General features: G+C 39.6%; 1 protein-coding gene across 1 annotated transcript; it reads right to left on the reverse strand.

Moving 5' to 3' along the window:
* Positions 1–420: 420 nt before the first annotated feature.
* On the reverse strand, positions 421–24,591 carry Sec22 (vesicle-trafficking protein SEC22). Its single transcript, XM_067137374.2, has 5 exons — positions 24,393–24,591; positions 24,194–24,303; positions 23,949–24,109; positions 23,719–23,865; positions 421–3,070 (listed from the first exon to the last, which is right to left on the reverse strand). The coding sequence occupies exons 1-5, from the start codon at positions 24,465–24,467 to the stop codon at positions 2,922–2,924; spliced, it is 642 nt and encodes a 213-aa protein (XP_066993475.1). The 5' UTR covers positions 24,468–24,591; the 3' UTR covers positions 421–2,921.
* Between the last annotated feature and the right edge of the window lie 156 nt (positions 24,592–24,747).

Genomic DNA, 24,747 nt, shown 5'->3' on the forward strand with positions numbered 1-24,747 from the left:
CTGCCCCATTAAATGTCCATGCAGAAGAGGACCCTAATAAGTCTTCTGATAGTGGGGAATCAGTTGAGCAACAACAAGCTTCTGCCCCATCCGAACAAGTTGTAAACCCCGTTGGTGATCCACAACGCCTTCCTCCTTTCTTATTAGTAATGCAGTGTTCGACCCTCCTCAACCTCCGACGCCCTCTCCGGTCATATCACCGGGCTTTAGCAGCTTACCCCACCCTTCAGCCATGTTGCTTAAAGGGATTTTGAAATTTTCTGTGAATTCAACTAACGATGTAATAGCATTCTTAAGATTTCTAGTAGAATTTCAGGACCATGTCTTAGTGCTTTCATATTCACAAATCTTACAGATCATTTACCCCTACGCTGTTGGTGTCCTCTCAGATAAGATCATCAAGGCCATATCAGAAAGGAGATCAATTTTTTATTAATACAACTTCCCCAATGAGAAGGCTGCCACAAGGACAAAGTATATCACAAGGCTCAGGAATAAGTTTGGAACAAATGTGGAATGTAGCATGATGTATGGTTCTTCAAATGTTATATAGATGGTTGTGGAGTATGGTTACTGAACCTCATATTGCGGCGATAGCGATGGCGTGAAGTCGTGTCCGGTTAAGACTGAGAGAATCCCTTACCTGTACAAGAAATTTTGGGATTGTGCCTCGAGCTGCAATCATGAGTCCATGGACAGAAAGACTGTCTTATAGTCCTTATAGTAGTTCATGGTTGGCTGGTAAATCGATTTCTTCTCTGCGTCCACCTCTTCGGCCTGGCCAACGTGCCAGCGTATTGTGGGATCTAAGATTAGTCCTTCCTTGCTAACTAGTTAAAAGGCTATCATGCTAATACACCTGTTACTCCCGCCGGTAGCTAGGCCAGAAACCTCTTCATGCACCGTGAAACCGTGATCCCTCAGCGAGGTCGCAATCATGTGTCGAATTGTATGATGGCAAGAATTTCTCAATACCTCCCCGTGAGGACAGGCACCCAGGACATGGGCAAGAGTTTCGTGCTCTCTGTGGCAATGCCGACAGAGGGTGTTGTCCTGGGACCTTCCCAGCATGGAGCGAACGGCGCACACATTAGCTGCCATCCTGATTGCCTCTCTCCATTCTGCACAGGACAAGCCTTGGTGATCTCTTATCCATTTGTTCCCTGGTGTGTATTCCTGGAAGAGTCCAATGCCCTTTCCCTTGTGTGGCAGCTTCGTTCATGACTGAACTACTCTGTCTCGTAGTATCTGTCGGACCTTTCTTACATTGGGAAGATGGCCGTTTTTGGACATAACTTCATTCATTTCTATGCCTAGATCTTGCAAACAAATTGTACGTTCTTGCTCCAAGTTCCTAGTTGCATTAATGTAGCCATTATTTGCAAGCAAAACTTTTCATGCTCATTCGTTGTCAAATTTCATTCCTGAAAGAACTCTTTATCATCTCTGATCCAGAAATATTACTTCCGAGTCCAAAGGCTAGATGAAAATCTAGCGAACTTTGTACAGGACATAAAGTTTTACATCAGTGTTTTTGCCTTGCATTATTCCGAAGGTCAAATAGTACAGACTATCATTGAAGGGTGCTCCAAACCACACGGCCAACTCGCCCGGTGACAAAAACATTATCAACTATGCAGTCAATTGCTTTCATTACGAGATAACTGATAACCATGCGGTTTACCTCACCATTGTTAAATAGCATTAACCATTTTACTGGAATTTAAACACAATTTCCATTTTTGCTACATACCATCTTTCATCATAAAATTTTGATAGAATTTGAGACCAAACTGACAATTAGTACAGAAACAAATGCAGACAAACTTTTATAGAAATGTACTTAATGAACTGTATATGATGATGATGATGATGATGATTATTATTATTCCAGTAACTTCCAATTTCACTGGAGTGTTGTTAGGCATAATAAGGACATTGACTTTTTTGTTTCAATTTTACACATCTGTAATTAAAATTAAAGAACATAACTACAGTTATATTACATGAATCACAGCTTTCTCTACTTTCATCAGGCTTAAAATCATATACTGTATAATAATTTATTTTCAAAATAAAAAACTCAAAATAGGATATAAATCTTAATCACAGTTCCATCAATATTTTTTAATGGGTTGTAACAACACTAACAGGGAAAATCACATTTTCCACCACTCACCAAACTTGTAAATACTTATAAAACATTACAAGATAGTAGAATGCCCTAGTTTTTTTTTCTCAAATATGTGTTTAAAGCAATAAGATTATACCAAATATTAGGCCTATTTCTTATTTCAACATTGTATTATAATTTCCACAAATAATATATATTAAATTTATTGATGTCGGATAAACAAGAAAATATATGGGTATAGGCAAGGGGAAAAAAAAGGTGAAAATTAAGACACCAATAACATTACTCCACCTCATTTACTAATCAGCATGCATAAATTAAACCATTTTAGTGTGGTATTTGGTTTAATTATTGCAATTATACAATATACTGAAACCACAGAATGCAATATATTTTGCACTCAAGAAGCCAAAACAGGAAATGACTTCCCAAACTATTTCAAATACACAACAAATACCTTCCGAAGGGTTTGTTTGGCACTTACTCCTTGTGAATGTTCTACTCCATAAATACAGGATAACATTATACTGAAGGGAGAAAATCAAAAAGATCACTCTCAAACTCAATCCTATTGGAGTTACAGTGTTCTGGGCAGAATATATCATGCACCATTCGGAAAAAGAACGTTTGTGGAAGTGTTGGGCCTATACATGCCAAGTTCACACAGCACAAAATATTCAAAACCATCAAAGATTACACTCACTGTACCTCCACTTATTTGGTACTGGTTTTCTGAACCTTTGAGAGAGAGATAGAGAGTTCTTGAATGTCAGTCTTGCTGTTCACTTCAGAGCACCCAGAAGTAGAGTAAGAATACCATTACAACAATACAGCCTGCGGCAGCTTTAACATACATTGACTTCGTGTTCAAGTATGTTGCATCCTTCTTATACTTTTGCGAATGAATTGAAAGATTAAGAGCTTTAGTGTCAAGTTCTGAAAGAGAAGACAGAGCATGAATAATTTTACTATTAAAATTCAGTGTAACATATGGAAGAGCACATTTTATTACATAACATACAGGTGAAACTGGATGTCAGAGTTAAGGAACTGATTACTTTTTCATTAGTCTTTTTTTCTGATGAACTTTCAGCACAATTTAAAAGAGGAAATGACAGTTATCTCATATATCCAAAATTATTTTTACCGAGCTCGATAGCTGCAGTCGCTTAAGTGCGGCCAGTATCCAGTATTCGGGAGATAGTAGGTTCGAACCCCACTGTCGGCAGCCCTGAAAATGGTTTTCCGTGGTTTCCCATTTTCACACCAGGCAAATGCTGGGGCTGTACCTTAATTAAGGCCACGGCCGCTTCCTTCCCACTCCTAGCCCTTTCCTGTCCCATCGTCGCCGTAAGACCTATCTGTGTCGGTGCGACGTAAAACAACTAGCAAAAAAAAAAAAAAAAAAAAAAAAAAATTATTTTACATCAAATTTCCCATAGTTTATACATAAGTGGTAAAAATTTACCAAAATATACTGGCAGAAAACATAAACAAAAAAGCAACACCATGATTATGTATCTCACTCTATTCATTATTCAACCTAGAGGTAATATACATTCTGTCAAAAAGTTTAAACTAACCCCTGAAATACTCTATATATTTTTGAAACTGAAACTTAACTGAGATTTATTGGATTTCTGATCTATTTCCTGCTGCTGGTATTTGTCCATTTTGAACTATTACACACTAAAATATATTTTATGATAATTATGCAGATCTGGAGAGTGATACTTCTTATTAATATTTAGCATTTGGCAGTACATATCACAAATAATTGTAAAATTAGAAAGAGTATATTACATATTTACAATTTGACTTTAAAGTTGTTAATAAAGTCTATCACAGTTGGATCTGCTTCCATAAAGTCACTGAAATCAGCTTTATATGAATGTGACGGACACTCATGCATGATATGCCGGCCGGATAGCCTGACTTGGAGCACCACAACTGCACTCTGGTGAGGAAACTTGTCCCCACTTGTGGAGAAGATTAACACATCTGCCATGGTTTGTCCTAATCCTGTTTAGAGTTGACGAAGTTTTATGGGGCAGATGGAAACCACTTTATTTTGCTGTGGTGTTTATAATACCTTGACGATGTCCTGGAACCTTTTCCAGCAATTCTTTCTTCCAGGTTTGCAGGAGGTTGAAATTATTACCCACCAGATGTCTCACTGTCCTGATGGGAGGGTTAGCGAAAGTAATACTCTGGCTTCAGCAGCAATGATGTCCTGGTGTATTGGTAGTTGGTATTTATCTTCTTATACTCCCAAGCTAAGACATGCTTACGTCTGAGACCTGCTGGTGGAATGTGACTCAATGCCGATAGCCAAAATATAGGCGTTAATTTACTGTGCCAGTCACAATTCTCATTGCCTGATTCAATTAAGTATCAACAAGTTTCGTATAGTTGCTGTTGAGCCACACTGGCAAGCAATACTCAGCTGCTAAGAAAACCAGACTGAGGGCGGTTGTACATAGTGTGTCAACCGAGAAGCCCCACATAGTGCCACACAGCTTCTGAGGTATATTATTTCTAGATTTCAGTTTTTCTGCAGTTTTCTTCTGGTGTTTTTTTTTTTTTTTTTAAGACAGAGCTCTGCCTACAATGATCCCCAAATAGTTGGATTCATTGTTGTGGTTCAAACGGGCATTACCCAAGTAAACTTCTAATTTATAATTAGCTAGCTTATTGCATAGGTGGAAACATGTCACTAAAGTTTTATTTGGGTTTGGCTTCAGCCTTCAATTGCAGAAATACTCATCAAGAGTGCCTAAGTCATTAGTTAAGATCTGTTCTTTATTTTTGAACTGTCTGCCCAGTCATCTGCATGCCTAAGCTTTCTTGAGATGGTTGCAAGCATGTCACAGATGTAGAGGTTGAAGAGAAGTAGGGCTAAGACAGAGCCTTGAGGTAAACCATTATCAAGTTTCTTCTGGCAACTAATGGAGTTTCATAAAATGACGTGGAATGTTCGGTTAATTAACAAGGTATGATATGGAGCAGTTTGTAGATCATACCATGTCTCCAGACAGTGTTGCATGCATAAGTCAATGAATGTAACTGATGTCTTAAAAGCTTTCTGGAAGCAAGCTTCCATATATGGGGTCAGTGATAGTACTTGATGTGTACAACTGTGATTTGGTCGAAATCCAGTTTGCTCCAGAGGCACGTGCTCAAGGATTGTAGAACTTATTCTGTTGAACAGAAGTCTTTCCAATAACGTGTACACTGTACTCAGTAGTGCAATAAGTCTGTAGCTCTGAGCAGTGATGGGCAGTCTGAGACTAGGTCTCGAGATTTCTCGCGAGAAATTTTGAGAGATCTCGAGAGCATTGTCTCCGCATTGTGCGGCAAGCAGCGTGTCGTAGGCCTACAGGTACTCGGAGCTGAATGTTGTGTGTGCCGAGTATGCGAATAGCCAACCACGGGCCTTCTCCATTTCGTAAATACGTATCAACAAGCGACTAGGGTGTTCATTTCTACCGAGGTCTACTTTGACGCAGAATAACAAAATTATAAAGGATACGTCTTCTGGCATTGCATGCACTGGTGGGTACACGAATGAGTGGTTTAAGTACAGAACCTGACAGCTTCTGTAGGTACACGTACCTGGATACCAGAGGCGTGCATTATTCGAACTCGAGACGAGGTAAGGTGCGCCTTGCTGCATATGCAACCACCATTACGAAGGAGTGGAATGTGTAATCTAAAATGCTTCAGTTTGCTCCAATTCTTTCGACAGATAGGTGTACATCGTTATCAGACCCCACATTCAATATCACATTATGACCACTGCTTGTGTTTACCAATATTTTGGTGACGAAGGAAATAATTCCTTACAATGTGATAGAGTATTCGCGTCATATGTAAAGTTAGCATAATTACCCAACAACAAGAGTACAACAAGCAATTCCATGGAAAGGAAATATTATAAGAAGTACTACTATTTTAACATTCTAAATCCAGCATCATCATAAACAAATTCAGTATTTAGCAATTCCATGGAAAGAAAATATTACAAGAAGAACTACTAATTTAACGTTCTAAATCCAGCACCATCATAAACAAATTCAGTATTTCCAGTGCTTAACACTACTGCTTACAATACTATAGGTTTAACTTTCTACTAGCTTGACATTACAAGTGATAATAACGTGAAGTTAAACCATCATTACCCTACAACTATAACAACGAAAGAAAATATGGCAAGAAATACTACTAGTTCAACTTTCTAAATCCGGCATCATTATACATAAATTCACACACAACTTAAGTATTTCCATTACTTAACACTATGGCTTACAATACTATAGGCTGAACTTCCTACTAGCTTAGCACTACAAGTGATATTAAGTTGAAACATAACTACCCAACAACTACAACAAGAGTACAACAAGCAGTTCCATGGAGAGAATATATTAGAAGAAATACTACTAGTTTAACATACTAAATCCAGCAGAAAATCACAAATTCAGTGACCATCGTTTACAGCTTTTACTTTTCATTTTACACTAGTACTAATCATCATCTTAGGGGCTGCCTGGCCGAGGCAGTAAAGGCATGCTCGGTTCACGCGGAAGGACGTGGGTTCGAATCCCCGTCAGGAAGTTATAAAATTTAAGAACCGAGATTTTCACTTCCAGAGGTGCACATGGCCCTGAGGTTCACTCACCCTACACCAAAAATGAGTACCAGGTTAATTCCTGGGTGCAAAGGCGGCCGGGCGTAGAGCTAACCACTCAACCCCATCAAGTGCCGAGGTTACGGATAGTAGAAGCCTTTACCTTCCACCCCTCCAAGAGCCTTCGTGGCCTGTATGGAGATGACTTTGCTTTTACTTTTACTAATCATCATCTTAAACGATTTGATACTGGAAGAGAATCTATCAAAGACTGCTGCAGGTAATTTCTTCCAATCCCTTATGGTCCTGTTTATGAAGGAAAACTTGCCTACATCACTATGCTGGTTATTATTACACTACTGTAAGTGACCATTGCCACTGGGATATTTCCCATTTGCGATGTATTTGTTAATAATAATAATTAGGTACTTTGGTATATGACAGTGCAGTCCAGCCCTGCGGTGTAGGGGGCAACGCGTCCGCCTGTCACCCGACGGGCCGGGGTTCGATTCCCGGCTGGGTCACGGTTTTTTGATTGTAAATGATTAATATCCCTGGCTTGGGGACTGGGTGTTTGTGTCGTCCTTAACGCTCTTTTCCTCACATTCAGCACTCTACATTTCCTCCATTCCAATGACACGCAGGTTCATATCGCATGGTGCAAGTAGGGGCAAAAAAATCTCTTTAGATCGACGACCAGAAATAATGTCATTTAAAAAAATGACAGTGCAATGTGTAATTGTGTCTAGTTGTACACGACAACTTGTAGGCGATGTCCGAAATGCAACGTAAGTTGTGGATGTCGGTTATTTTGAAGAGATGCCACAAAGCACAGCCCGCTGTGTTGTTTATTCCAAAGAAGTAAAATACGTCGGCAGAAATACTTCTGGGATGATCCGACACTTAAAAACACATAATATAAATGAAGAGGAATAATCACAGAACACCTCCGGCCCGGTCTGAATCACAAGAAGCTACCCTGCCGACGATTGTGAGGCATCCAGGTAGGTTTACATCCTAATAATAGTTATTAACAAATTATACCGGTATTCCGCTAAGAAGTCCACCTGAAATAACTCGTGAACAGTTAAAGATACTGGCATTGTCTTCAATTTCGTTAATGGTATTAAGAAACTCATAGTTCAACATGCTTTCATTTCCTATGCTTTTGACAAAATTTATCGTCACACACGTTTCCATATGAAAACTGGTGATGATAACTATCAGGCTTACACTCGTAGTTACTGGGACATCGCGTCGCACAGCTCGCAGCACACGAGAATCGGTCTCGTCTGCTGAAAGAATTGGAGCAAAGTCGGACATTTTAGATTACACGTTCCACTCATGAGCAATGGGGGTTGCATACGTAGCAAAGCACATCTTCCCCGTCTCAAGTTCGAATAATGCACGCCTCTAGTATCCAGGTAGGTGTACATCCTATCTACAGTTATTCACAAATTATGCAGGGTTATTCAGCTAAGATGTCCACCTCAAATGAGCCGTGAACAATTTAAGATACTGACATTCGGTTTTCACTTTCGTTAATGGTATTAAGGGGTTCATTGTTGAACATGTACTACTTTTCCAGGCTTTTGACAAAATGTATTGGCTCATACGTTTTTATATGAGAACGTTATTTTACTAAATAACTGCCAATCGTATACTATCAAGTTTACAGTCGTATTGTAGTTACTGGTACGTCGCACAGCGTGCACTACAGGAGGATCGGTCTCGAGATTCTCGAGATCTGCGACGTCAGTCTCGAGAGTCTCGAGCGAGGGCGTTGCCCATCACTAGCTCTGAGATCTATCACTTGGTTTACCTGGTTGCTGGCATGTGAGGAGTCGCACTGCGACGCCTGGGAGCGCAAGTTTCGGTTCACCTGTATATTGCTCACCTACTGTCACTCATAATATTTCACTTTCATATGCAACATTTTTAGCACCATAGCACTTCGCCTAATTCAACCACACATCATAGTGTTAATTATATTCACGCTGTTCTTACGGCTTAGAAACATGTTTTAGGATTTCATCAAATATTGTGTATTGTTTAAATATGGCTGATGATGACCCCGAATAGTGCTGAAACTAGTCCCATTTAATGTAAATACACGCAGTGTAAATATAACTATGTATTGAATAGGTGGAAAACTTTTATGTTTATAATCCATATGTAATCTCAGTTCAATATGGACCAACAACATGAAATTCATAACTCTTGATGGTTTCAATTTTGTTCATGTAAGTGCACGAGGTATGTTTGCAGGATATCGGAGAAGTATGCTTAGCCATACTTTTGCATATTTTCCACAGTGGAGCAGGATCTGGATGGATACCATCAAAACCTAGAGCTATACAGGGTTTAACTTCTCGAGCCCTTGAAATGTCCTCTGGTGTGGACAAGATAATTCACTATCCTCCTGCACTTTGATTTGAAGACTTTAAGCTCCTGTATTAACCCGGATGGTGTGCATTCTCGTTTTGGTGCTTTTCATGTTGACACCATATGTGAGGCTATAGCATTTGGACTGATGGTACTGTTTTGTTTCCGCCTCCTAGTTTTCGAAGAAGGGAGCAAACTTTCCTGCTTGAGTGTTTAAAGTCGAAGTTCTCGACTGTTTCAAACCATTTCTGTCTTCTTGAGGCATCAAGGCTGTGCAGCAATTTGTTAGATATTTCAGGGTCATCGGTTGCAAGGAACTTGTCGTATAGTTTTTTGCTAACTTCAGGGTATACTCGCTCCTACACCCTCTAGGAATAAACTTCTTAGCTATGCTGGGTGGTGCTAAGCAAGCAACAATTTTTCTGGCGGCCAGACAATCATCGTGATCTTCTGGCCAATTTACATATCACTATCATGAGTGATACTTGTTAATATAATCTTCAGCCTGTGTTCACTAAACATCAGCCTGGATCCTGTTATACTGCTATACAAAAGAATTTATGAACCTTGAAAGACTCATCTTTGTTGTTGAAATCATTATTTGTTAGCTATAGTACAAACTACTTTCCCTCCTTTTTTAATGTCTCTGTTGGTTCAGACTGTTTTTATAACCATTTTCAGTACAGCTCCAATTTTTTTAGGATAGAGGTTCACTGCAGCACCCCATGCCAACGAAATTAACCAATGATGGTTAAAATTCCCGACCCTGCCAGGAATCGAACCCGGGTCCCTGTGACCAAAGGATAGCACGCTAACCATTTAGCCACGGGGCCGGACACTAGAGGCTTGAAGGACACCTTCACAGATCTAACTTGGAAGATTACGCCCCCAAACCCCCTCTTGTTTGTACGTCGCACCGACACAGATAGGTCTTATGGCGACGATGGGACGGGAAAGGCCTAGGAATGAGAAGGAAGCAGCCGTGGCTTTAATTAAGGTACAGCCCCACCATTTGCCTGGTGTGAAAATGGGAAACCACGAAACCAGGGCTGCCGACAGTGGGATTCGAACCCACTATCTCCCAGATGCGAGCTCACAGCTGAGCGATCCTAACCGCACGGCCAACTCGCCCGGTAATTCACCTTTTATCTACTCTCAAACATAGAATGCATTCCAGGGCAATGCTTCTGCTGTGCAAGTTATTGAACTCCCAAAGTTAGCAGCCATGTTGAATTTCTAACCTTTCGTGCACCCGCAATCAAATATTTACAGAACACAAGATCTCAATCAACTCAATCGTCTCAATAATTCACTGGTTGTCCCGGATTTTTCTCCCACTATGCACTGAAACTGACGTGGACAACAATGGGTACAATGTCAACTAATTTCAGCATTTATTTATATAAAAAAACATGTTTAGAAGTATTCTAAACATCTTCCCGCATAGCACTCATTTGTTTCTCTCCCTGGCCGCCTTCTGCGTGACATGTGATATGAAGACAGCACTCGTCCGTCTTGCTGACGAAACACGGCAATATTTTATTTCTTATCGTATTATATGTCATATTTTTGATAGTTGATGTTCTACCTGCTCAGCATGTGACGAAATTTAACGCATTTTCACTCATCTTGTTTTTTAATCTATTGGAAGTACCATTACATATCGAATCGGACTAAATCAGATTATTATGTGATGAAAGATTGGGAAGATGTTTCACAGGCGCGAGAATTGACAGGCTTGCTGTACTGCAACTGTGTACCTTACTCCCTATCGTTCATATCGCGTGACGTCATAGCGCTCCAGCCGATGGGAGCTTCAACCGCCGGAGTAGCCTACCTAGGTAGTGTAGTTACCTTGGTATTCTGTATTGACAGTTGAATGAATTTCTTTTCCCCCTGAAAAAAAAAAGCCAGCGAAATGAAATTCCTAAGAAATATGACAGCAAAGACAGACTGAGAAAAGATGTGAGAAAGGAGGTCGGAATGGAAGGCCTAAATGAGGAAAGAAAAAAATTAAAATGGAGTATGTCTTTTAGTGCCGGGAATGTCCAAGGACCTGTTCGGCTCGCCAGGTGCAGGTCTTTTGATTTGACTCCCGTAGACGACCTGCGCGTCGTGATGAGGATGAAATGATGATGAAGACGACACATACAAGAGAGTGAGACCGAGAACAAGGTTGATTCGATAAAGAGGAGTGCAACAAGAAGAAACCTGGACTAGGACAAAATGATGGAAGAGGAATGGTGGAATGAGAGACGAAGGTGGAAAAGTGCCATAAATGCCCTGACCCAGCAGGAGCTAGATAAGGAGAAAGGAGGAGGAGGATTGACTTACAGTTTTATGACATTTTACCCCCTCAAAAGGAACTTTTTTAACAAGTGTCAAACTATTTTGTTACAATAAATAGTTTTTAATGTAAGAACATGTTCCGATCGTTAAGGGATCATCTTTAGCTAACAATAAGAATGAAGAATGTAAGTTAAAATAGACTATGTACATAATAATAATAATCTTGTCCAGCACGAGTTCTTTTACATGTCAGTAAATCTACCGACATGAGGCTGACGTATTTGAGCACCTTCATATACCACCAGACTGAGCCAGGATCGAACCTGCCAAGTTGGGGTCAGAAGGCCAGCGCCTCAACCGTCTGAGCCACTCAGCCCGGCAGACTAGGTACAAAGACATATTAAAATAAATATAACGAACAAACACATTAAAACATTTAGTTCTTCAGAGTTGAAACGTGTTGTAGCGTCTGTATATTGCATATAGTTTGCCAACGTTTCAAATACATTGCAGTATTTTTTACCAAGGCAACGGAAATACTCCTACTTAATCTTAGGTGATCAAGTCTCCCAGGCAGCTAATCAACTACGAGAGTAGTTACTGTTCTTGGCCTTATACAGCCATCGCTTTCTGGCTGATATAAACCCCTGTGGTCTCTTGAGAATTCTGGAACATATGTGTCACAGCCAGGTAGTTGGGGTTTGCCGGTGCTATTATGTAACTTGAGGTTCGTCCTGTATTTTTATGCATATTATAATGTATGTATAATGGGCAACCAAGAATTGCTGATCTTGTATCCTTCCTCTAAATTCATATTGTCCGGGCGTTTCTTAATTTCGATACCCTCACGAATTTTCCTTTCAAGACTCCAGGTATAGCTACTAAGATCATGGTTCTGTCAAATGAAATCTTGTGTCTCGTTTCATAGGAATGCTTGGCTACAGCTGAAATACCAGTGTCTTGGTTCTTGGTTTGACGGATATGTCCTTTAAGTCGGGCAGATATCAGCCGCTTCGTTTCGCCTACGTAATACGTCCCGCAGAAACATTCAATGTGGTAGACTTCAGGAGCCTGTAATTCTATTATATCTTACACACTGGAAGCAGATGACTGGTTAATTTCCAGCATGGTTTATAGATGGTCTTTATGTCATATTCGTTTAATATCTAGCCGATCCTGTCTGTAGAGTTTCTGATGTAAGGAAATATTGCTGTTTTTGAATGGGTCAGCTCTCCACCCTCCTTGTTTTCTTCTACAGCGGCCTTTTCTTTGTTTCCTTCTCATTTCCTAAAAACTCCTAAGATGTTGTTGAGCAAGTAGCCATTTCTCCTGACGGTCCCCATGAGGTGTTCTTTCTATTCTTCGAGGTGTTCTGCATCCACTATTGCTATGGCCCTGTTAATCAGTGATTTTAGAGCAGCTGGCCTCCATGAGGGTGGTGGTGAGAAGAGACACACAGGCACCTGTATATGTGTGTGGGTTTCCTATATACTGCATGGCTCACGGTCCCATGGGTGTTACATTTTACCAGGAACGGTAATTTTCTGTCTATATAGATTTCCATGCTGAACTGAATATTCACATACATTGAGTTGGGATGGTTCAGAAATAACTGAAGGTTATTGCTCCCGTGAGGCTAAATGATGAAAGTGTCGTCCATGTAGCGGAGAAAGCATTTTGGTTTCAGGGTTGATATAGCTGAGGCTTTCCGTTTGAAATGTTCCATATACATGTTTGCAATATTGGAGAAGGCGGTGATCCCTTTGCGGCCCCTTCTTTCCGTTCGTAGAACTCCCCATTGAAATAGAAATATGTGGCATTAAGGCATTCTTTAGCTAGTGTTGACAGTTTTTTCTGGCAGTTTCTGGTCTAGTAGCGGAAATACTTTAGTTAGCAGCACCTTGGTGAAGTGACATGACATCACGTCAAAACTTACTAATAAGTCCGTACTTTCAATGGGTTGGTCTCTAAGGAGCTGGATGAAATGTCGGGAGCCCTGAACATAGGTTTTAGTGTGTCCTGTATGTGGTTGTAGTAGTCCAGCTAGGTAATGGGCGATATTGTGTCTGTGAACCTATAGTGCTCACAATAGGTAGCAGTGGTATGCCTTCTTTATAGATTTTTGAGAGGCCATACAGTTTAGGAGGTATCGAGCCCAAGGAAATAAGTTTCTTTTGTATTTTGGCAGGAATACTGGAATTTGTTTACTAATCTGTGGAGTTTGTTCTTAATATGGTTGGTAGGATGGGTGATTTTAACCACAAGTTTTCTTTTTTAAACAGAGACTTAGAAATCAAAGTAGCCAACAAGGGATCCTTTTTAAATATACATACAAAGAAAAAATCTAAACTCCCAAACTAACGAGATTTAAAAAGAACTAGCCTTTATTTGACAAGGCAGCAGAAATAAAATGTTAATTAAAAACAAATAAATCTTCATCAACACATAAACGGAACGCCCTCACCCATGTCACTATATCCCCTGCTTCACCACACCCCTCTTCTAACGCTGACTCAAGAAAGCATTTTAAGGATTGGAATAATTTACCAAGAGAGATATTCAGTAAATTTCCAAATTCTTTGTAATTATTTGAGAAGAAACTAGATAAACAACAGATAAGGAATCTGCCAACTGGGTGACTGCCCTAAATGCAGATCAGTGGAGAGTGATTGATGTTTGCACTCGGTCAGTTGTGAACAACACACATACCCGCCAACTTTCAAAAAGAGAAATCCAGAAGATCCTAAAGCGGAAAAATTGTAACAACATGCGCATGCGTCACAAAGTCTTGAGACATAGTGAAAAAGGATGGCAAGGGGTTGACTACAAACAATACTAATACAAGTCAAATACATGTTATGATCAACCCTGAAATTAAATACACAAAGTTATATCTTGATGAGTGCTGATCTATTTTCACTTAACACTGGGAACAGTTCACACAGTACACAAACAGAGTTTTTCTGCACTTTAAACTTGCAGGTCACAACATGAATGTCACCGTCAAAATTAAACTAAACATGTACACTTATTCACAAAATTCTGTTAAGTTACAGAATGCAGGCTATTATCCATCACGGGATGGAGAGGACAGATGGAGAGGAGTTACTTTTATTTTTCTTTCTTCAGAAATTCTGGAGGAAAACTACTCGAGTAACATGGACCATTTCATTTCACATTGAGGACAAACTGATTTTGGTTCTTTTTCACCAAGCTGAACACACGTTCACAATCAGCATTTCATCCTATCATACTTAGGAACACCATCAGCTCCACGAATGTTCATCAAGCGAGCCCATTTGGTGTCATCTGTCAGATTCTCACTCTCAACAGCAGCACAGTCATCAATCTGAAGAGCTACAAACTGGTTCTGAAGCACATTCATTGCATCCTCAACCAACTCACTGCCCTTCTTCGGCAGCAATGATGGAAATCTTTCTATAAAGAATTGTACAGAAGAAAACTGGGCATCTTCAATTTTTGAAACATCTGCGACCTTGGCATGTTTCAGTAGTTCATCATTGAGAGGGAACTTGTTAATAATATAATCACCAGGCGAGATGGCCGTGCGGTTAGGAGCGTGCAGCTGTGAGCTCCCATCCGGGAGATAGTGGGTTCGAACCCCACTGCCGGCAGCCCTGAAGGTGGTTTTCCGTGGTTTCCCATTTTCACACCAGGCAAATGCCAGGGCTGTAACTTAATTAAGGCCACGGCCACTTCCTTCCCATTCCTAGGGCTTTCCTGTCCCATCGTCACCATAAGACCTATCTGTGTTGATGTGACGTAAAGCAAATAGCAAAATATATATATATATAATTACATGCTGTGCAGAATTAACGCCTGGCAGATGAAAATAATGTTGATTTATCTCTATCATTACGCTTCTTCACCAAGTTCATTGTCTCAACACCAATGACTAGCTCATCACTGTCTCTCTGAAGCACTCTGAAGTGTAAAATTGAGATTCTCAAAGAAAGGAATGACAGCATACAGGAAGACACAATATGCCTTATTTAAGCCTGATGACAGAACCATAAAACAATTTTCTTCACGATTTTGAATAATGTTCTTATTCTTTAGCACAGGAGTGTCAGATTTTGAGACACATGCAAATCTTTTGGAAGCAACCAATTCTAACGACTCAGTAGCTTTTCTCTTTCCATGGTCTTTGGAACTAGCAGGCTCGGCTTTTGGGATCGTAAATAATGTTAAGCTAGTAGTTGATGCACACTGAGCATTAACAAGCACCTCATCTTTAAAGAAACCAAGTAGTGGATGCCATAGCTCTAACAGCCTCTGCAGACACCTTCCTAACGATAGCCATCTTGTGCAAACTTGTCTCAGTGACTTATTTGTTTCCTTGTTGTGAAGCTTTTGGAATTTCTTAAGGAATTCCTTCCTCTTACAACTCTTTTCTAAATAAAAGAAGATATTGACTAATAGTTCATTAACTTTAACAGGCAAACTGCTTGCACCTTCCTCACCAGCCAAGTTAATCAAATGGCAGGAGCAACCCAGTACGACGACAGATGACTGTGCTTCCCTTAAACCAGCAGCAACTCCATTCTTCTTTCCAATCATGACTGGAGCATTGTCGGAACAGAACCCTACACAATTTTGAATTGGAATTTTATAACACTAACTGTGAAATTACCAAATTACCAATATTACATCCCATTGAATCTCACACCAAGGCTGGGACAGACAACACTGAGCTATCTTTTCCTGCTTTGCCACAAAACAGGTGACGACAATAGGGTAAAGCATATTTTCAAAAAGGAAGAGGTACTATAAGAAACTGTGTCAAAATTAAAATACAAAAGTGCTTACAGTGGATCTACAGTAAGTCAAATTGTGTCCTAACCTAAAGGCTAGTGCAGTGTAGACAAAGCTGTATATGCACAATTACATTATTTATTATTTATCCTACAGCCATTGCACTTGTTACTGGTGGACTGAGTGTGAAGGTGAACTTCTTGTGTCAAATTTGCTTCATGTTTTATTGACTATTTAAATAGGAATTGTATGAATTCCAAAAAAAAATAAAAGTAATAATTTGGAGTGACAGCAGTGGACATCAAAACAAAAACACCGTGCCTTACTCAAGTTTGCAGTGAAACATAATAGTGAGATGAGCACAAGTATTTGGTGAAAGGACACATTCAAGTGGAAGTAGACTAGAGACATTCCATCAGATTATAGTCATGACAAAGGAGGCCTGAAGGAAACCTGTCCCTCTTGAAGCAAAATTTATTTTCTACGATTGTTTTTGAACTTTGCAGATCCAGAACTTCTAAGATACTGTTCTATTCGACTTGGATTTTGTGTATCAGATCCCACTGACAGAGATATGAAGGTTCTAAATTTCAGTCGCTCAGGAATCATACACTACAAACTTCATTTCTCCAATCAACTCTGTGATCTGCCACCGCAGCCAAAGAAAATCAGCCGCAAATTAAATTACAAACAAATGCACACAAGCAGATTAAAAACTCCAAAGTTTTGCCAAATGATGCACATTAAATTGGAGGAAGACTTGTCATAACATCAAGTTAATTGGTGACTTATTTTGAAGAACAAATTGAGTGGACATTTATATCAAGGTCATTTTAAAATAATTTGCACTTCTCATATTACCAGTATATATTGATTTATTGTGTTTGTAAATAAATATTATTTCAAGCAATTACTGTGCTTTTTGTTGAACACTGCATTTCTACATTGTATTTTATTATTTTATAATCCCTAATTCTGAAACCCTTAACTCCATGTTTAGACAATATTATTTGTGAACATAGCTCATAAATCAACTTATCCCTTTGAAATACTTATTTTGTAAGAAAATGTATTATGAAGGTCCATAAAAGTTGCTGTAACAATATTAAATTTACCTTACTGGGTTAAAATTCATGACTTAAGAATGTTTTAGGTTCTCCTATAAAAAATAAACATCTTTTGACTTATGAGCAGTCAATATGTATTTTAGTAGCACATTTTTCGGACCATTAAGATGCACTTTTCGTTACAATAAATATTGCCTAAAATATGGCCATGTCTTATGGTCTCAGATATTTAGACACTGAGTATACGCTCCATCAATGTTCAAAAAATTCCTTACAAAACCCTCAGCAGCAGACCCCCTCCATTACTACAGTTAAAAACGGCAACTATAGTATACCTGCATTTATCTGACAGGAATGCAAGTTGCGAGAGAATTCCTAACAAGACAGCTTGCAAACCCCTTCCCTGCCTGCCTCTTTATCGTACCAGCCAAACGCAAGAGCTGCGACCTTGACTACCATTATAGGTAACCATCAAGGAAGGGTAGAAGGAAAAATCTTTTACTTTATAATCAGAAGAAACAAGTTCCAGTAGTGACAACAGTACACAATGTTAGTTGTACAGAAGAGGTTTTCTTACAACAAAACTTTGAAATTAAAAGTTGTGGAATCTGCAAGATTACACAGTAATAGGGCAGCAGAAAGACAATTCGGATCTCTACCAACTGAGAAAATGAAACGCAAATGGCAAAAACAAGACAATCATTTCTTGAACCTTGGAGAAAATAAATGCTCTTTTAGGATGCACGCTGAAAAATGGCCTCTTCTAGAGTCAGAAATTAAGGAATGGTAACAAACTACAGAAATAATGGCACCTCTGTGTCCACCAAAATGATCATCTGTGAAGCGAGGAGATGGATGGCTGCACGCACACTGTGGATTAGTGTTGCCGGTTTATGAAAAGACGTAGACTATAAATACGCACTCATACTAGGGTTTCGCAAAACATGTCAGCAGACTATGAATCCAAAACAGCGGAATTTCAGACATTTGTGATCAATGCACAAAAAACTAAGCCAGTTCGAACTCAGTCAAGTTGGTAATATGGATGAGTGCCTCTAACCTTTGATGATCCATCAAACAGAACTGTTGACAGTAAAGGAGCTAAGATCACAATAAAAACATTTCTTTTTTGCTTTACGTCGCAATAAAAACATCCTGCCATGAAAAGTCACATTACACTGTTGTGTTGTCTTGCTGTGCAGAAGGTACAAATTTGGCTCCAATGGTAATTTTTAAGAGAAAAACTACCCAAAGATAAAATTCCACAAGATTGTTCTTCATGTTCCAGAGAAGGGATGGATGGACAAAAATGGAATGAAGGTGTGGTTGGAGAAACTGTGGTCTAACTGCCCCAGTGGTCTCCTGAAAAAGAAATCCCTTCTTGTACTGGAACAGTTCAAATCTCACAAAACAGATACAACAAAGTGGAGAATGAAGGACTAGAACACTCAATCTGCAGTCATTCTAGGGGGCTCATAAGCCAGCTGCAGCCACTGGATGTATCAATAAACAAACCATTCAAGGTTTCTATACGCGAAGAGTGGACAAAATGCATGGCTGCACCTCATTATGATCTAACACCAGCAGGACGAATGAAGAGACCATCAGCTGGACTAGTCTGTGAATGGATGAAGATGTCATGGGAGTCAGTGAGGAAAGGAAATTGTAATCAAGACTTTAAAACAATGCAGTATAAGTAATGCCATTGATGGTACTGAAGACGATATACCATTTGAAGAATCAGCAAGTGAAACTTCGGAAAAATGTGTCACGAGTGACGAATGAAAGAATTGACAGTACCTACCTACTTGTGATTTGTAACAAGATAGTACCTCCCAGTAATTTGTGTTTGCATAAAAAAATTATTTCTGTAAAATTGTGTTTGAAAATTCAGTGAAATTATGACTTTCCTTAAATTTTCATCAAACCTTCAGGGTGCATCTTATGGTAAAAAAACATATGGTATGTCTGTATCTAGTCTGTTTTCAACTTATATTCTTCACGTTGTGCCATTACACTATTCCAGAAGTGAAAATTCAATCGAACCAGAGTAAAAGCGATTACCCACAGCGAAATTCAGCAAAATGAATAACCTCATACTATATCACAGAAGTTCAGATCGATGCAATAGCGAAATGTATATAATCATAATGGCAGTGAGAAAGATAAAAACAGGGGATTTTAACTGTTAAAAGACCCAACACTGTAGCAAAATGACAAAATGACTGACAGCTGCACGCCCCTAACCGCACGGCCAACTCATCTGGTAAAAAAAATGCAAAATATCATCTCACACTACAATATCTGTCTGCAGGCTAGCCAAAAGCATGGGTAAAACTCCAGCCCTAAAGACAAGATTTTTTTTTTAATTATAAGTGGAAATTAACGAAATCTTACTTGGAATGTGTCTCAGAGGAGAGATGTGCTTATTGCGATGTCCAGGAACCAACCATCCCACCCCAAGAACTACATTTACTTTTATAACCTAATGAAGAGTATTACATGCCATTTTCATTTCTGAAGTAGCTACTTGCATTCCTATTTGCCAACGTAAAGTGGCATGTGATCTCATTCCCGTCAATAATGTTAATCATAATCCATTACCAACTCCATCACAATAATAGCACAAGGAAAATTAACATGTTAAGGAAACAATGTCTGCTATCGCCTCCAGCCAACATTGCTTCGTGGCTCTAACCTAACTATAACCCCCTTTGCTCGTCCCTACATCACAGGTCTTGTCCAGATCCTATCCTAACCGCCTGCACAACAAGAACAAGTCCAGACCAATAGTGTTTCCACAAGAAACTAGAGGCCTAGGGCGGCTTCTAACCTGGGGGCTTATGCCCTCAGAACCTCTCTGCTTGTCCCTATTTCACAGGTCTTGTCCAGGTTCTATCATAACCATTCACACGGCAAGAACCACTCCAGATCAATGGTCTCATCCAGGTCCTATCCTAACCATCCGCACGGCAAGAACCACTCCAGACCAATCGTGTTTCCACACAAAGAGTAGAGGCCTAGGGCCGTTTAGCAGCTCCTTACCTGCCTAGGGTTGCTTCGCGGCTTCTAACCTGGGGGCTTACGCCCCCAGACCTCCTTTGCTTGTCCCTTTCACTGGTCTTGTCCAGGTCCTATCCTAACCGTCCGCACGGCAAGAACAAGTCCTTACCAATCGTGTAACAATGATCATCACCAGCAGCTAACGAAGCACCACTCACTCATTAGTTCCTAAGTACAGAAATTGGCAGCATTGAGCACCGCTTGACAACATCCTTCCCAAGAAGGCCGCGAGCGTGTAAACAAACTACAGTCGTTCCGCGCATGTTCAAGTCTTGTCTTCAGGGCTGAAGTAATGATAAGAGCATCTCCAGAACATTCTGAAACGTAATGAATACTATTCATTTTCTATTTAATTCAATTTGATGAATGCAAATAAGAAACAAGAAGGTCTATGGTCCTCAGGCTCAGCTCCAATCAGAAAACATATATCCAACTACACAGAATTTGAATGTAGAGAGACATGGAAGCCACGACCCCCCAATGACAAGGGAGTACCACCACCCTCAAGAAAACTTGATACAACAAAAATGCAAGACCTATAAAAAATACAGAAGGCAAGAGCTCTTGTTGCTCAAGGGCACCTAGATGAAACAGTGGAGATAGCTACAAGTCTAATACAGGAAGCCACTCTGCCAACGAAGAAATGGCACGCAAAGACACTCTACGCGCACTCCAGACAGCGAGAACAATGGCAACCTCTGAACACTTAGAGACATACGCCACTAAAAGAAGGAAATACACAAAAAAAAAACTACTAAAAAATAAGAGAGCTAAATACTTGGAGGAAGAAGCCATATAGCTAATAGCCGAAGCCGAGAAAGACCCTTTTACCATTCTCAGAAAGAAACAAACACGCAGACCAAGGTAAATAGCCATGGAAACATGAGAAAAGCACTTCACAATGCTTCTAAACAAAGACAACAAGGAAACATGCAACACCGCAAACCCCTATGATGACCAAGTACACGAAATTGGACTTACTATAAACGAAGTGCAGAAGGCAATCGGTAAAGGCAAGGTGGGGAAGGTGACAGGTCCAGATATCTACACAGAGCAGCTGAAAATCTCACAAGACTACTTACTGCACTTTGGACAGATCTATTCCACCAGTGCCAAAATTCAGCCGAAATACCAGAAACTTGGAGAATAGCAACACTGAAGACACTCTATAAAGGGAAAGGAGATAATGACAACCCCGGCTCGTATGGAGGCATAGCGCTCGAAAGCAACCTATATAAAACTTTTGCAACCGTTCTTAGCAAAACACCTGACCAAAGAAGTAGACCCGTTAATACCAGAATGCCAACTAGGCTTCCGTATAGGCAGAAGCATGATACAAGCTGCAGCATACCTAAAAGAGAAAGCAGACGAGGCATTGAGACACCATAGGGGAGAAATACTATGTCGTCTTTGTAGACTACAGAAAAGCCTTCAACCTTATAGACAGAGATATCCTGATAGGAAAGCTAAACCCTCTCACGAGAATCATCGCGTCCATCCCAGACTACAACGTAATCAAAATCAACGATGGAGTAACGACATCAGGAAAGGTAACTCAGACATATTGGGTACCCCAAGGAGACCCCCTTAGTCTTCTGTTATTCAACATAGCAACAGTAGACATCACTCAAATAATGATTGTCTCTCCTGAGACTACTCTATTCATGTATACTGACGATATGGCTCTGGCATCGTATTCAAAGACTGAACTTCAGAAGACAATGTTAAAGTTAGAAGCATAGCCATCAGAGAATAAATTTGAGATTAACCAGGAAAATAGAGTTCAGATGGTGTTCAGAACAGGGGGCAAGTTAGACTCAGATGACACTATAAAACTAAAAAATAATCCATTGGAAATAGTCAAGAAATTCAAATACTTAGGCATCACATTGCAAACGACCATGACTTCCTTCAATTACCACATCTTAGACAGAACAGCAGCAGCAATCAAAGCAATCCACAACATCAACAACCTATATACTGGTATGCTATCACTCAACACAGCGGTGACATTATTCAAGACCACAATAGTTCTGATTGTCACATACGGAATTGAGATAATCTGGGATAACCTAACAATTAGCGACCTGGAGAAGATAGAAAAGATCAAAGCAAGATTCCTCAAGAAGGTCCTAAGAGTGAGTAAATCAGCTCCTTCCAGGCTCGTCTATGTTCTTGCCCGGGAAACATTTCATAGAAGAATCAAGCTACCTCTGCCATCTACTAAACCATTCCAAACACTACACTTCGTACATCGCGCATCCAGTGCATCTGTCCATTGTTGATACAGAAAACATATCTAATTATATTGACATGGCAACGTGCGATGGATGTGTTATTAATGTAACAAGTTTTTCAGCGAATTACAAGAACAACTTCAATGATTTAGTTCAATTCTATGTACGTCACAATTTGATTTCAAATAGCAGAGTATGTGAAAGGTGTGGCCGTGACGTTAAATTATTAGTGAATGAGAAGTTCAATCGTGTTGTTTTTTCATGTCGTCGCCTTTACAAACATTCTTCTTGTCTATTATACATTGTTTAACATTCACGTTACATTTCCTAATAATTAGGCCTCTATTTCTTTTTAAAATTCAATCATAAGTCACCGTGGATTTAAGCCTCTAATTCATATTTAAGCACACCTAGCGCAATCTATGGTTTCTAGTGTTTAGAATCGTAATTACTGCATCGAAACGTCTCAACTATTTCATCACGTTCTTATATAATCGTGGCTGGCGTTGGCACGAATGGACTCTGCCATCGCCTGAAGATTTGCCCTATGAAATGTTTCATATGGTTATTCTTTGACACTACCTCACTCTTAGGTCTTTTCATCGCGTAAGTTGGTCATAACTACTGTCTGTAGCCTACTGAATTATGGGAACGACATTTCATTGAACTAGCCTTCAACCAATGGCAGTGTCCATTCACCCACCGTCAGCCATGATTACTATAATACAAACTTGCGTAAGTAAGACTGAAGTTTTACCCTACACAGATTTCCCTATGGTCCACACTCACTGTGTGTAGGCTGGCTAGAGCACTCTTATGCAGTATCTTAAACTTTCATGGCAAGCATTCGATAAATGTTCTATATACTATGAGCACTCTTGTTTGCTGCCAGCCAGCTACACAGCAAGCAGAAAGGTCACACACAATCTAGTAATCCACCCAGCACTAACAACATACTTGATGGTTAGGGGCACATACAGCCTATTTGCCATCCCCCCCTGATGATTTAATATATACTGACTTCTGTATGCAATGATTGTTTTCAATGAACTATGTTTTCTTGACCCATTAATACCAGAATAAACACAGAAAACCATCCCTTATTTAATACTAGGCCTAACTTACAAACAGATAAAATACCTGAAAGTACTGCTCCTCTTTGAAGAACATCATCAATATTCTGAACCATAATTCTTTGAACATCATGTAACTCCGAATTGAGAGCAGAAAGATTGCGACGAGTTCGTGCATCTGTAAAAACTTTCTTTGCTTTCTGTATATATGTGTCTGAAAAGAAATATAATGATATTAACACAAATGATATGAATCTACTGTACACTAGAAATTAAACTTATGCGACTCTTACTCACCAAATTCGATAAAACTATACGGTCTTGATACGGTAGCGACTTTTTTCCCATATTGTGAATGGAATTCTTGTGCAAGGTCTTCCAAGTATGAAAATGCAAGTCTCTTAGAGTAATTCTTCTCTGACAACACCAAGTAACAAACATCATTCTCTATTAAATAACTGTAACAGATATATAGAAAGTTAAAAACCTACATGACATCAATAAACCAACCACACAACAGGAAACAACGGCACTATACTCACTGGAATAGGTATGGTCCAGTTTCAATGGTACACCTTGTAGGGCTCTGATTATTTAACTTCCGAAATAATAGTTTCGCTTGATTTTGATAATCTAGGATGTTCTTTCCAGACTAAAACCAAGAACAAACAAAATAAATCACTATTTAAAAGGATGAAAAATCGCTCCGCAAATACGTGTTGATGACATTTAACCACTAACCTGTTCATCTTCTTGCATTGTGGCTGCCAGAGGGAGGCCATCCCCTATCCTGGCAATCATTGTCATCAATACCATTTTTAATTACTACAAATAAATTAATTCCAACAAATAAAGCACACACGACACACAAACAATTAATTACAACCATACGTTAATAGCGCTAGCGGCTGTTTTCATGTGGCAAATCACGGAACTTCGAACACGTTACACGTCACAGAAATACACATAAAAATGACAAGATAAGAACGACAACCACTACAAACATTACAGTGCTGCCAATCAAATCAATTTGTATGTCATTTCCAAAAATTTCCTATGAAAGACAGAAATCTTCCCTGAGACATTCAATGCTGCC

The sequence above is a fragment of the Anabrus simplex genome, chromosome 1 (assembly GCF_040414725.1).
Source record: "Anabrus simplex isolate iqAnaSimp1 chromosome 1, ASM4041472v1, whole genome shotgun sequence".
Taxonomy (NCBI): Eukaryota; Metazoa; Arthropoda; class Insecta; order Orthoptera; family Tettigoniidae; genus Anabrus; species Anabrus simplex.

Coding starts and splice junctions, on each gene's coding strand:
- Sec22 (XM_067137374.2), bottom strand. CDS start 24,467: ATGGTATTGATGACAATGATTGCCAGGATAGGGGATGGCCTCCCTCTG. Junction 24,304..24,392: donor CAATGCAAGAAGATGAACAG/GTTAGTGGTTAA, acceptor TCTTGGTTTTAG/TCTGGAAAGAACATCCTAGA. Junction 24,110..24,193: donor ACTGGACCATACCTATTCCA/GTGAGTATAGTG, acceptor TATCTGTTACAG/TTATTTAATAGAGAATGATG.